Source organism: Oncorhynchus tshawytscha, linkage group LG16, assembly GCF_018296145.1.
Source record: "Oncorhynchus tshawytscha isolate Ot180627B linkage group LG16, Otsh_v2.0, whole genome shotgun sequence".
Classification (NCBI taxonomy): domain Eukaryota; kingdom Metazoa; phylum Chordata; class Actinopteri; order Salmoniformes; family Salmonidae; genus Oncorhynchus; species Oncorhynchus tshawytscha.
The window spans coordinates 28,399,856-28,414,143 of record NC_056444.1 but is presented as its reverse complement, the minus strand read 5'-3'; the positions used below and the strand labels follow the sequence as shown (position 1 = coordinate 28,414,143).

General features: G+C 45.2%; 1 protein-coding gene across 1 annotated transcript; it reads right to left on the bottom strand.

Annotated features, from left to right (window-relative positions):
- Positions 1 to 6,448: 6,448 nt before the first annotated feature.
- Positions 6,449 to 13,717, bottom strand: LOC121839678 (proteoglycan 4-like). Its single transcript, XM_042299898.1, has 3 exons — positions 12,932 to 13,717; positions 12,545 to 12,669; positions 6,449 to 12,061 (listed from the first exon to the last, which is right to left on the bottom strand). The coding sequence occupies exons 1-3, from the start codon at positions 13,715 to 13,717 to the stop codon at positions 7,147 to 7,149; spliced, it is 5,826 nt and encodes a 1,941-aa protein (XP_042155832.1). The 3' UTR covers positions 6,449 to 7,146.
- Positions 13,718 to 14,288: the final 571 nt, after the last annotated feature.

The following is a 14,288-nucleotide window of genomic DNA, read 5'->3' as shown; positions in this document are numbered from 1 at the left end:
TATAGTTGACCACATATTCTAGGTCAGAACCGTCCAGAGTGGTGATGCTAGTCGGGCGGAAGGGTGAGGGCAGCGTACGTTTGAAAAGCATGCATTTCGTTTTAGTAGTGCCACGGAAGGAGTGTTGTATGGCATGGAAGCTCGTTTGGTGGTTAGTTAGCACAATGTCCAAGGAAGGGCCAGAAGTATACAGAATGGTGTCGTCTGCGTAGAGGTGGATCAGGGAATTGCCCGCAGCAAGAGCGACATCATTGATATATACAGAGAAAAGAGTCGGCCCGAGAATTGAACCCTGTGGTACCCTCATGGAGACTGCCAGAGGTCCGGATAACATGCCCCCCGATTTGACACACTGAACTCTGTCTGCAAAGTAGTTGGTGAACTAGGCGAGGCAGTCGTCAGAAAAACTAAGGCTATTGAGTCTGCCGAAAGGAATACGGTGATTGACAGAGTTGAAAGCCTTGGCCAGGTCGATGAAGACGGCTGCACAGTACTGTCTTTTATCGATGGCGGTTATGATATCGTTTAATACCTTGAGCGTGGCTGAGGTGCACCCGTGACCGGCTCCGAAGCCGGATTGCACAGCGGAGAAGGTACGGTGGGATTCTAAATGGTCAGTGATGTTTATTAACTTGGCTTTCGATGACTTTAGATAGGCAGGGCAGGATGGATATCCGGTGTCCTGTGTGAATGTAAGTGTGCTCTCCTTAAGACCATGCCTCAGGACTACCTGGCCTGATGACTCCTTGCTCTCCACTGCTGCTCCAGGTTCAACTGTTCTGCCTGCGGTGATGGAATACTGACTTGTTCACCGGACGTGCTACCTGTCCCAGACCTGCTGATTTCAACTCTCTAGAGACAGCAGGAGCGGTAGAGATACTCTGAATGATCGGCTATGAAAAGCCAACTGACATTTACTCCTGAGGTGCTGACCTGTTGCAACCACTGTGGTTATTATTATTTGACCCTGCTGGTCATCTATGAACATCTTGGCCATGTTCTGTTATCATTTCCACCCAGCACAGCCAGAAGAGGACTGGACACCCCTCTGGTTCCTCTTTAGGTTTCTTCCTAGGTTCTGGCCTTTCTAGGGAGTTTGTCCTAGCCACCGTGCTTCTACACCTGCACTGCTTGCTGTTTGGGGTTTTAGGCTGGGTTTCTGTGCAGCACTTTGTGACATCAGCTGATGTAAGAATGGCTTTATAAATAAATTTGATTTGATGGTCTCCATGTGTGTTTGTTTTGAACTATCCTTTTAAGGTGAGGGACAAGATATCGACCACTCTGTATGTAGATGTTTCACAAGAACACTTTCCTCACAATGTGTTTTCCAAACACCACCCCATGATATAACAGTGGAGTTTCCAATGTGTCAGCCATAGGGAACCACTGTTTGAAACTCACTGTATGCAGTAAAGAGGGTCTAATAATCCATACAAATACTAGATGTGTAACGCAGACACTGGGAGTTATAGGAAGCAAGTACAGGGGGTCAAATAATACATACAAATAGTAGATGTGTAACACAGACACTGGGAGTTAGGAAGCAAGTACAGGGGGTGAATTTAATAATAAATAGAACAATACAAAACAAGAGTTTAGCATCTGGACATGAGAAAGATAACTAATACTGCCTGGGGACACAACCAAAGGGAATGACAGATGAAGGGGAGGTAATCAGAAGTGATGGAGTCCAGGTGAGTCTCGTGAGACGAAGGTGCGCGTTACGATGGTGGCCGGTGTCCATAATAATAAGTAAACTGTCGACAATGAGGAGAGGGGAAGGGGTAGTAGACGTGACAGTACCCCCTCTCTGAAGCGCGGCTCAAGAAGCAGGACGCCGACCAGAGGAACGGTCCCGAGTACCAGGAGCAGGCCGGTCACTTCTGATGAGGCATGGGAACCTGAAGAGCCAGCTGAAGCGCGGGACCAAGTCGAGCCGGCTGAGGCACGGGAAACAGGCGAACCGGCTGAGGCGCGGGAGCCTGACGGACTGTCTAAGGCATCCCCGGTAGCTCCGGCAGTGGCCCTTGGACCCGACATCACCAGCAAAAAATTTTTTTTTTAAATGTAAAATCACTTTTGCTTCCATTTGTTGAGGCAGTATTCTGTAACGCATACACTGGGAGACTGCAAGCAAGTACAGGGAGTAAAATGAATAATAAATGGAACAATACAAAACAAGAGTAGCATCTAGAAATGGAAACATAACTAATACTGCCTGGGGAACGAACCAAAGGGAATGACAGACATAAGGTAGGTAATCAAAGAAGTGATGGAGTCCAGGTGAGTCTCATGAGGTGCAGGTGTGCGTTACGATGGTGGCAGGTGTGCGTAATAATAAGTAAACCGGCAACAATGAGTGCCAGAGAGGGGGAGCAGGAGTAGAAGTGACAAGAAGTGCCATGCATTGCCCCCTGGTCGCATAACATTGGGGTTGAGTATGAGCAACACTGTTCAATCAAACTAGGCAGAAAGCCCAGTTCAGGATCTGACCCTTTTTTTTCAATTTCCGCCTAAAATATCCAAATCTAACTGCTTGTAGCTCAGGACTTGAAGCAAAGATATGCATATTCTTGATACTATTTCAAAGGAAACACTTTGAAGTTTGTGGAAATGTGAAATTATTGTAGGAAAATGTAACACATTAGATCTGGTAAAAGATAATACAAACAAAAAAACATGTGTTTTCTATTTTTCTTGTTACATCATGTTTGCAATGCAATAGAAAGGCCAGACAGTGATGTATGATTCTAGGTGTAATTTAGATGTTGTCCACAAGATGGGAGCAGTGTGTGCAATGTTTCAGACTGATCCAGTGAAGAATTACATCACTACACAATATGTTGTATCATGTCTGCCAGGTGTTTGCCCAAATGTGCCGAATTGGTCAATTTATACATGATCAAGTAACTATGGCGAACATACAACAATGCTATGGTAATAATATTGTTTAAGTTTACACACTCCCAGGAATGTCATACATGATGGGTCATTAGCTTCCTTACAGAAAAGACACTAACCTTCACACATCTAGAGGGCCGGGCGGGGTGTGTGTGGAGCCAGAGAGAGCAGTGGGGTCAAACTGTGGAACCCAGTTCCTACATTTGAATATAAAAATAGATTTTTTTCAAACAAGACAATACTACATTTTTCATCTGGGACCCTCAGGATAACAAATCAGAGCAAGATTACTGAATGTAAGTACATTATTTACCTTCAGAGGTGAATGTATCAAACCAGTTGCCGTGATAAAAGTGTTTTGTTGTGCTCTATCCTCAAACAACGGCATGGTCTTTTTCTGCTGTAATAGCTACTGTAAATTGGACACTGCAGGTAGATTAACAAGAATTTAAGCTTTCTGCTCACATAAGACATGTCTATGTCCCGGAAAGTTGGCTATTGTTTACAACGTCATTCTAGTAACATTATCACATACTGAGCAACTACTGTCGTAGTATTAGTGACACCAATCCCGTAGAGGTTCAAGACTTTGTTAAAGGGTAAGTTCAGCCTAAGATCAAAGTCCCTTAGTAAATAATCTATCTAAAATCAGCCTTAGTTGAGCTGAATCTATATTACATAATAAACATTTCCTGTAGATGTCTTTTAGTGTTTAGGCCTCAATCACAACTGAATGAGAATGATTGGCACCATTACAATACAGCTAACGTTACAGCATAGTGTACATCTTCCTATTTGGCTAGGTTAAGACAATACAGTATGGTTTTAGTTTGCAAGTCAGTCACACTGTTTTGCCCCTGCCTACCTGTGTGTTTCCCTTTAACTATCTCACAACTTGCTGTGTTTTATTTTAATAGGCAAGTCAGTTAAGAACAAATTCTTATTTTCCATGACGGCCTAGGAACAGTGGGTTAACTGCCTGTTCAGGGGCAGAACGACAGATTTGGACCTTGTCAGCTCAGGGGGGTTGAACTTGCAACCTTCCGTTTACTAGTCCAACGCTCTAACCACTAGGCTCCCTGTCCTTGCTGCTCATTTAATTTATGTGAACTTGTTGGCAAGGAACTTTTGTTTGCATCCCTGCATCCATAATTAGGGAATTGACAGAGGAAGACAGAGGAAGCTTGCTGTCCTTGCTGTGTTGTGAAACAACAACTCTAGTTTAACTTCTAGAGGTAGGGGGGGACTTTTCAAGACAGTTTTGAAAAGTCCTCTCCCTTCCCCTAGAAGTTAAACCAGAGTTTCCTCTGTCTTCCTCTGTCAATTCCCCAATTATGGATGCAGGGATGCAAACAAAAGTTCCTTGCCAACAAGTTCACATAAATGAAATGAGCCATGACTTGAGCTGTTTTTTGGGGGAAGGAAACTCGACCGAGATCTCTGACTGTGACTGAAAGGGAAGGGATGCCTTGGAGTGAGAGTGCAGCACTGCTCAGTTCAGCTTGTCTCACTACTTCCCAGGGATGCCTTGAAGTGAGCGTGCAGCACTGCTCAGCTCAGCTTGTCTCAGTCCTTCCCAGTGATGCCTTGGAGTGAGCGTGCAGCATTGCTCAGCTCAGCTCATCTCAGTCCTTCCCAGTGCGTGTGGAACATTTCAGCATGCCAATTGCAAGCTCCCTCAAAACTTGAGTCATCTGTGTTATTGTGTTGTCTTCTAAAACTACAAAAATATAAATGCAATATGTAAAGTGTTGGATTCATGTTTCATGAGCTGAAATAAAAGATCCCAGAAATGTTCCATAGGCACAAAAAGCTTTTTTCTCTCAAATTCTGTGTACAAATGTGTTTACATCCCTGTTAGTGAGCATTTCTCATTTGCCAAGATAATCCACCCACCTGAAAGGTGTGGCATATCATGAAGCTGATTAAAAAGCATGATCATTACACAGGTGCACCTTGTGCTGGGGCCAATAAAAGGGCACTATAAAATGCGCCGTTTTGTGACACAGCACAATGCCACAGATGTCTCAAGTTTTGAAGGAGCGTGCAATTGGCATGTTGACTGCAGGAATGTCCCCCAGAGCTGTTGCCAGAGAATTTTATATGAATTTCTCTACCATAAGCTGCCTCCAAAGGCATTGGAATTTGACAGTATGTCCAACTGGCCTCACAACCGCAGACTATGTGTAGACCTTACAGTGAAATACTTACTTACAAGCCCTTAACCAACAATGCAGTTTTAAGAAAATACCTAAAAAATAGTAAGAGTAACAAATAATTAAAGAGCAGCAGTAAATAACAATAGCGGGGCTTTATACAGGGGGTACCGGTACAGAGTCAATGTGCGGGGGCACCGGTGTCGAGGTAATTGAGGTAATATGTACATGTAGGTAGAGTTATTAAAGTGACTAGATAAACATAGATAATAGCAGAAAGTAGCAGCAGCATGGGGGGGGGGTGTCAATGCAAATAGTCTGGCTAGCCATTTGATTAGATGTTCAGGAGTCTTATGGCTTGGGGGTAGAAGCTGTTGAGAAGTCTCTTGGACCTAGACTTGTTGCTCCGGTACCACTTGCCGTGCGCTAGCAGAGAGAACAGTCTATGACTAGGGTGGCTGGAGTCTGACAATATTTTGGCCGTTCCTCTGACACCGCCTGGTATAGAGGTCCTGGTTGGCAGAAAGCTTGGCCCCAGTGATGTACTGGGCCGTATGCACTACCATCTGTAGTGCCATGCGGTCGGAGGCCGAGCAGTTGCCATACCAGGCAGTGATGCAACCCGTCAGGATGGTCTCGATGGTGCAGCTGTAAAACCTTTTGAGGATCTGAGGACACATGCCAAACCTTAGCTTAGTGATCAGCTTTGAGGGCAATATGGTGTTGAATGCTGAGTTGTAGTCAATGAATAGCGTTCTCACTGTAGTTGTTCCTTTTGTCCAGGTGTGAAAGGGCAGTGTGGAGTGCAATAGAGATTGCATCATCTGTGGATCTGTTGGTGTGGTACGCAAATTGGAATGGGTCGAGTGTTTCTGGGATAATGATGTTAATGTGAGCCATGACCAGACTTTCAAAGCATTTCATGGCTACAGACGTGAGTGCTACGGTTCGGTAATCATTTAGGCAGGTTACCTTAGTGTTCTTGGGGACAGGTGCTATGGTGGTCTGCTTGAAACATGTTGGTATTACAGACTCAGACAGGGAGAGGTTGAAAATGTCAGTGAAGGCACTTGCCAGTTGGTCAGCGCATGCTCGGAGTACACGTCCTGGTAATCCATCTGGCCCTGCGGCCTTGTGAATATTGACCTGTTTTAAGGTCTTACTCACATCAGCTGCAGAGAGCGTGATCATACAGTCGTCCAGAACAACTGATGCTCTCATGCATGTTTCAGTGTTATTTGCCTCTAAGCGAGCATAGAAGTTATTTGATTGATTTCTTTATATGAACTGTAACTCAATATGTTGTATTTATATTTTTGTTCAATATAAAGTGTTCAACCGTGAGTTTCTACCATGCTTTATGGAAATAGGATGCGGGCGAAGGGTAGATTTATTTTGAATTCAGGATAGTGCTGTTGGAATTCCCCTGCTTCTACATAGGGGAGAAATTCTATATGTGATGCCATCTTATCAGGTGAAATACAGCACAGTATGTAAGAATAGCTGGAAACAGAAGTGCTCTTCAAATAGCATTTATTGCTCAGCACATTCAGGCATGATCATATCACATTATCAACCATTCTCATTATCATCCCTATGCACATTATCATCCATTGGTCAGAAGTAAATAGATACAGCAAAATACAGCTTTTGATTTGTTACATTCAATATTACAGTACATATCTCTTGCAGGAGTTCATTAACTGTGCCTCATAATCAGGGGCGCAACTTTGATTTTAGAAGTGGGGGAGCGTTATTATTATTGTAAAAAAGAAAATCATATCCAGTCGGATAAACACTCCAAACAGCCTACCCGACCACTCGGAGGCATTCACATGGTCCAAAAGCACACCACTGCCTCGTTTTGTGAAACGGGGGGGACAAAAATACAATTTCAGAATGTGGGAGGGGGACATGTCCCGTCCCCGTCCCCAGTGAAAGTTGCGGCCCTGGTGATAATTGACAGTCACGAACCATGATACTTTACATATTAAGTTTCAGTTAATATCTTAAGGTGGAGCAGTTCTCATATTGCTTTATAGGCTTGCACTAACCATGCACCTCCTGTAAAGCTGTTCTAGTCTATTTAAAATTGCACCTGTTCTGTTATCTTCTCATCAACTGTCTGATCTTTCAAACCCACGGCTGATTCATCCTGTTCTTTCACTGGTGATATCTTTGTAATAGATATCTCAACATGTTCAGGTTTTAACTCAGAGGCCTTGGTCTTCACGCTAACTGTCTTTGGTGGTCCATCTTTGGGATCTGTAACCTTCTCAGGCTCTTTATCCATACTTTCCTCTGGTTTCTCCTGAATTGTGTTGCTTTCTGGCGCCCCCCTGTGTGAGTCCTTGCTCTCTGCAACTGCAGGCATCTGTTCCTCTGGTGGTGTGATTGTCTTAGCTTTGTCACATCTGCCCATAATTTCACTCTCTTCTGTAGGGGTGGTCGTTGTTTCTGGGGTGAGGTTTGAGTCTGGTTTAGGGGTGGTCGTTAATTCTGCAGTGAGAGTTGAGTCTGGTTTAGGGGATATTTCCTCTTTAGGGGTGATGGTTGGGTCTGGTTTTGGGAATGTTTCTACATTAGGGGTGACTGCTGGTTCTGGTTTTGTGGAAGTTTCTACTTTAGGGGTGACTGCTGGTTCTGGTTTGGGGGAAGTTTCTTCTTTAGGGGTGACTGCTGGTTCTGGTTTTGGGGAAGTTTCTTCTTTAGGGGTGACTGCTGGTTCTGGTTTTGTGGAAGTTTCTACTTTAGGGGTGACTGCTGGTTCTAGTTTTGTGGAAGTTTCTACTTTAGGGGTGACTGCTGGTTCTGGTTTGGGGGAAGTTTCTTCTTTAGGGGTGACTGCTGGTTCTGGTTTTGGGGAAGTTTCTTCTTTAGGGGTGACTGCTGGTTCTGGTTTTGTGGAAGTTTCTACTTTAGGGGTGACTGCTGGTTCTAGTTTTGTGGAAGTTTCTACTTTAGGGGTGACTGCTGGTTCTGGTTTGGGGGAAGTTTCTTCTTTAGGGGTGACTGCTGGTTCTGGTTTTGGGGAAGTTTCTTCTTTAGGGGTGACTGCTGGTTCTGGTTTTGGGGAAGTTTCTACTTTAGGGGTGACTGCTGGTTCTGGTTTTGTGGAAGTTTCTACTTTAGGGGTGACTGCTGGTTCTGGTTTTGGGGAAGTTTCTTCTTTAGGGGTGACTGCTGGTTCTGGTTTTGGGGAAGTTTCTTCTTTAGGGGTGACTGCTGGTTCTGGTTTTGTGGAAGTTTCTACTTTAGGGGTGACTGCTGGTTCTAGTTTTGGGGAAGTTTCTTCTCTGGTTGTGACTGCTAGATCTGGTTTTGTGGAAGTTTCTACTTTAGGGGTGACTGCTGGTTCTGGTTTTGGGGAAGTTTCTTCTTTAGGAGTGACTGCTGGTTCTGGTTTTGTGGAAGTTTCTACTTTAGCGGTGACTGCTGGTTCTGGTTTTGTGGAAGTTTCTACTTTAGGGGTGACTGCTGGTTCTAGTTTTGGGGAAGTTTCTTCTCTGGTTGTGACTGCTAGATCTGGTTTTGTGGAAGTTTCTTCTTTAGCGGTGACTGCTGGTTCTGGCTTTGGGGGAGTTTCTTCTCTGGTTGTGACTGCTAGTTCTGGTTTTGGGGAGGTTTCTACTTTAGTGGTGACTGCTCGTTCTGGTTTAGGGGATGTCTCCTCTTTAGGGGCAACAGTGGGGAACGGTTTAGGGGAAGTTTCTTCTTTAGTGGTGACAGTGGGATACGGTTTAGGGGATGTCTCCTCTTTAGGGGTGACTGTTGGCTCCTGTTGCGAGGATGTTTCTTCTTTAGGAGTGACAGTGGGGTCTGGGTTAGGGAATGTTTCATTTTTAGGGGTGACTGCTGGTTCTGGTTTTGGGGTAGATTCTTCTTTAGGGGTGACTGCTAGTTCTGGTTTTGGGGAAGTTTCATCTTTAGGTGTGACTGCTAGTACTGGTTTTGGGGAAGTTTCTACTTTAGGGTTGACTGCTAGATCTGGTTTTGGGGAAGTTTCTTCTTTCGGGGTGATGGTTGAATCTGGTTTTGGGGAAGCTTCTTCTTTAGGGGTGACTGCTGGTTCTGGTTTAATGGAAGTTTCTTCTTTAGGGTTGACAGTGGGGTATGGTTTAGGGGGTGTCTCCTCTTTAGGGTTGACAGTTGGCTCTGGATGCGGGGTTGTTTCTTCTTTAGGAGTGACAGTGGGGTCCAGTTTAGGGGATGTGTCATCTTTAGGGGTGACTGCTGGTTCTGGTTTTGGGGACATTTCTTCTTTAGGGGTGATGGTTGAGTTTGGTTTTGGGGACGTTTCTACTTTTGGGATGACTCCTGGTTCTGGTTTTTGGGACGTTTCTTCTTTAGGGGTGACTGCTCGTTCTGGTTCTGGGGAAGTTTCTTCTTTAGTGGTGACTGCTAGTTCTGGTTTTGGGGAAGTTTCTTCTTTAGTGGTGACTGCTAGTTCTGGTTTTGGGGAAGATTCTAATTTAGCCGTGACTGCTAGATCTGGTTTAGGGGAAGTTTCTTCTTTAGGGGTGACTGCTAGTTCTGGTTTTGAGGAAGTTTCTTCTTTAGGGGTGACTGCTAGTTCTGCTTTTGGGGAAGTTTTTTCTTTAGGGGTGACTGCTAGTTCTGGTTTTGAGGAAGTTTGTTCTTTAGGGGTGACTGCTAGTTCTGGTTTTGAGGAAGTTTGTTCTTTAGGGGTGACTGCTAGATCTGGTTTTGGGGAAGTTTCTAATTTAGCTGTGACTGCTAGTTCTGGTTTAGGGGAAGTTTCTTCTTTAGTGGTGACTGCTAGTTCTGGTTTTGAGGACGTTTGTTCTTTAGGGGTGACTGCTAGATCTGGTTTTGGGGAAGTTTGTTCTTTAGGGGTGACTGCTAGATCTGGTTTTGGGGAAGTTTCTAATTTAGCGGTGACTGCTAGTTCTGGTTTAGGGGATGTCTCCTCTTTAGGGGCGACAGTCGGAAATGGTTTTGGGGATGTTTCCTCTTTAGGGGTGACAGTGGGGTACGGTTTAGGAGATGTCTCCTCTTTAGAGGTGACAGTTGGCTCTGGATGCGGGGTTGTTTCTTCTTTAGGAGTGACCGTGGGGTCCGGTTTAGGGGATGTGTCATCTTTAGGGGTGACTGCTGGTTCTGGTTTTGGGGACGTTTCTTCTTTAGGGGTGATGGTTGAATTTGGTTTTGGGGAAGTTTCTACTTTAGGGGTGACTGCTATTTCTGGTTTTGGGGAAGTTTCTACTTTAGGGGTGACTGCTAGTTCTGGTTTTGGGGAAGTTTCTACTATTGGGATGACTCCTGGTTCTGGTTTTGGGGACGTTTCTTCTTTAGTGGTAAATGCTAGTTCTGATTTTGGGGAAGTTTCTAATTTAGCCGTGACTGCTAGTTCTGGTTTTGGGGAAGTTTCTTCGTTAGGGGTGACAGTTTGCTCTGGTTGCAGGGTTGTTTCTTCTTTAGGGGTGACAGTGGGTTCCGGTTTAGGGGATGTCTCCTCTTTAGGGGTGACAGTTGGCTCTGGTTGCAGGGTTGTTTCTTCTTTAGGAGTCACAGTGGCGTCGGGTTTAGGGGATGTCTCAGATTCTTTCCCCTTTTCCTCACCCATTGAGACATCTTTTGTGACCTTTTCACTGCCATTATGTTCATTCTGCACAATACTTTTTACACTATCATCCTTGCTGCTCACTTTTTGCTCTGTCGGACCCACCTCCTGTTTAGGAGTCTTTTGCACAGGATCTTCCTTACACTCACTTGTTGTGCTGAGAATTCTGTCTGGCATTTTACCTCCTACTGTTCTCTCATCTTGTGTCGTTTTTACACCAGAATCATCAGGTGACTTTACCTGCTCCACTGTCTCCTTGGTTGAACTGCTGTTAAGCTCTGCAGTGTTATCAGGGGATTCCATGTCATTCTCTGTGGGCTCAGGGAGATCCTCTTCTTGTGTTGTCAGAGCACTCTCTGCCTCTTGAGGTTGGTCTGACTCTCTGTGCTCCTTCTGATCAGGTTTCTGCTCCAGTGTTGGGGCACTCTGCTCTGTCAGATTTAACTTATTTCTCTCTTTGATGGGACTTTCTTTAGGGCTATCTTTTTGTTGCTCTGTTGGGGCACTCTCCTCTTTCAGATCTACCTCTTTTTTCTCTTTTAAAGGGCTTTCTTTTTTTCTCTCCTCTGACACCTTTTTGGGTTCTTTGGAGATGTCCTCTGTGGGGACCTGTGGTTCACCCTTTATTGAACTTCCTGTTTTGCTATCCTCTGACTCTGACGTTTTGGGTTCTGTTGAGATGTCACCATTCTTGGGAACCTCTAGTTGGGATTTGCCATGTTTTGGGGTGTCATCTTTTTCTAATGTCTCATTTATCTCGCTGTCTAGCTTCTCTGTTGTGTCCAGTTTTTCCTTCTCTCCCTCACTGGTGGCCTCAGCTGATTTGACTTCACTTTGTGTATTTTCACCTCTGTCAATGTCCTCTGTCTTCTTGATTGAATCTGGCTCACCCCCCTTTTCCTCTTCTCTTTCATCACCTCCCTCCTCTCCATTTTCTCCCTCACTAGGGCTAACTCCATCTCCATTTACCTCGACCTCTGCTGATGTTACCATCTGCTGTCTCTTAGACTCTTCCTCCTGTTCACCCTCTTCCTCCTGTTCACCCTCTTCCTCCGGGGCATCCACTTCAACATCCACTTTACCTCTAGCTTTCTCTTTGTCCTCATCCTCCTCTTCCCCACTCCTCCTCTCAGCTTTGTCACTCTCTTCTCCCTGCTTCTGTCTCAACTCGTCTCCCTCTCCCCCGACCGTCTCCTCGGAGCCTGTCTCCTCAATCTCGGACATCTCCATGTCTCTGGTGGTCTCAGAGATGATCTCCTCAACAAACTTGTACTGGGGCTCAGACCTGCATGTGGGCCCTCCCTGCCGGGCCAGGCAAGGCAGGGTGTAGACGGGGGACTGGCGGTAGATGCAGGGCATGGAGATGTGGGTGTCAGAGATGGTGTACAGATGGGACTCCTCACCCTCCAGGAGTTTCCTATAGGGAGGCAGAGAGACGTGTTATTACCGTCATGACTATAATACGGATATGTCCCAATGTTTTAGCCTCGTAAATTCCAGAGTGATCAATTCTGCACACATCCATGTCAGCTCGTGAGAACAGTGTGTGTGGATATGTCTGAATATCCATATCATGATTAAAGTGTCATTCTGTGTTGTGAAATGGTCTATGTTCATTTGATGTTAAATATGAAATCAAACTATTTCAATAAAATGTCTACTGTTTCATTTGTTCACTATTGCCTGTGTTTTGTAGTAATCTCTCACCGCTATGACACTTTTGCACAGTTTGCTCTAACACAGCACTAAGTTGAATCACATGTGTTAGCACTGGGATAGAATAAAATAGTCCACACCCTGTTTATCCTCAGAAAAAGATCCAGGAACACACTAAAAATATACAGTATTTTCCTCAGTCAATGATTTTATATAGGGGAGAGACGGAGTTGATGTCTCTTACCTGTAAGAGAGAATCTCCACATCCAAAGCCATTTTGACATTCAGCAGGTCCTGGTTCTCTCTCAGGTAGCCAGACATGCCTAGTTTAGCATTGGTCAGCTCATTCTCCAGCTGCCTGATAGTGTCCTGGACAGAAAAGCACACACGAAGAGTCAATAATAGGGTCAACCAGCCACTTTGTCTGGTATGACAACAAGGAGAAATTTAAGGGGGGAAATAGTGTTCTACCCTTATAGGCCTATATGAGGAAATTATATTCCAGTAATGATACAGTTCACATGGGGCCTATATTTGTGGCCTACACTTACAACATAGCCCTGAATACAAATATGAGTCATAAACATGTGGATGTTTACTTACAATTGTTAGAGGTACAAAATCAGTCTACCTGGTAATGAATCATTTCCGCATAGTGACGCTTCTCCAGCTCGTGTAGTTGTTTTTCCAGGGCCTCTCTCATTCCTTTCCCACAGTCCAGTTCAATTGTTTTCCCCTGCAGGTGCCTTCTATTCTCCTGGATCTCCTGTTGGGTTGCCTTCAACGCCTCTCTGTTACTTTCTGCCGCTTTGGTTAACTTTGTGAACTGGATACGGAAGCCCTCCTCGGCTTGCCGAAAGTCGGAGGTGGCGTGACCTTCTAAATGCACATGGATGTCCCGGAGAGCCTCTGTGATGTCAGGTTTGCCAAAGTCTTGCGCCTTGACCGTTACTTGAGCCTCTTGGATCTGGGCCACCATTTCTGATATCTCGTCCTCATGGTTGTTCTTCAGGAAGTGGATCTCGTCCACCAAAGACTGCGCTTTCTTGTCCAACTGAAGTTTGGCGAGGTATGCATCGTTGGCGTCCTTTTTCAGCACAAGGATGCCGTTCTCTGCGTTCGAGCGGTCACGTGCCTCCTGCTCATACTTGTCTCTCAAGGTGAGGAAATCTTCCTCCAGGTTCTGATGCTCTATCTCGATCTGACGCTTCTGAAGGGTGATGTCATGAACTAGGTTCCTCAGGTCCATAAGCTCCGGCTCGTGCTCCTGAGCCAGAGATGCAGGGGACTGTGCTTTTAGTTTGATTTCCTCGATTTCCCTCTCAAACAATTCATTTTGATGCTCCAAATGACGCACCTTCTCTATGAATCCGGCGAAACGGTCGTTCAGCCCATGGAGCAGTTCTTTCTCATTCATTTTTGTCAAAACCTCAGTAAATGGGTTTGATAAATCGAAAAGGCTCTCCGATGATCTCGGAACGGATCCCAATTCGCTCTTCAGCGTCATTGCATATCCTCTGTTCGTGTATGCGGTAGTCGACTCAAAGCCAACGGTCCTGGATGCAGAGGGGGATCCGGTCAGTTTGGGTTGATAGCAGCAATACTCAGCTTGAGCTCCCCTTTGCGGAGAACCCAAATGATAGTCCATTCTGTGGCTCATATTGCCTCAGTAAACTAAGCAGTGTTGGTGTGCAGGCTAAGCAGCGCCGCTCCTACCTTTTTATACCCCCTCTGTCTGCTCGCGCTGCAGAATGGAACTGTCTATAGTGCTGAAAATGTATAGCATCAGCTGTAGGCTTGACTGTCTGCCAACGCTTGCGTCCTCACCTGTGTTCTCTCTCCGTTTCTCTTTCTCCCTCATCGTTTTGTCTCAGACAGCATTGACGCATAGGAGTTTCACTTTGAAATGTCGGCAGTCTACAATGACACCTCAAAATGAAAAGTCATATGTCTTCAATACATTGTCAGGTGTTCAGACTATTGTTTTA

Coding starts and splice junctions, on each gene's coding strand:
- LOC121839678 (XM_042299898.1), bottom strand. CDS start 13,717: ATGAATGAGAAAGAACTGCTCCATGGGCTGAACGACCGTTTCGCCGGA. Junction 12,670..12,931: donor CGGAAATGATTCATTACCAG/GTAGACTGATTT, acceptor TTTTCTGTCCAG/GACACTATCAGGCAGCTGGA. Junction 12,062..12,544: donor GTGGAGATTCTCTCTTACAG/GTAAGAGACATC, acceptor GCCTCCCTATAG/GAAACTCCTGGAGGGTGAGG.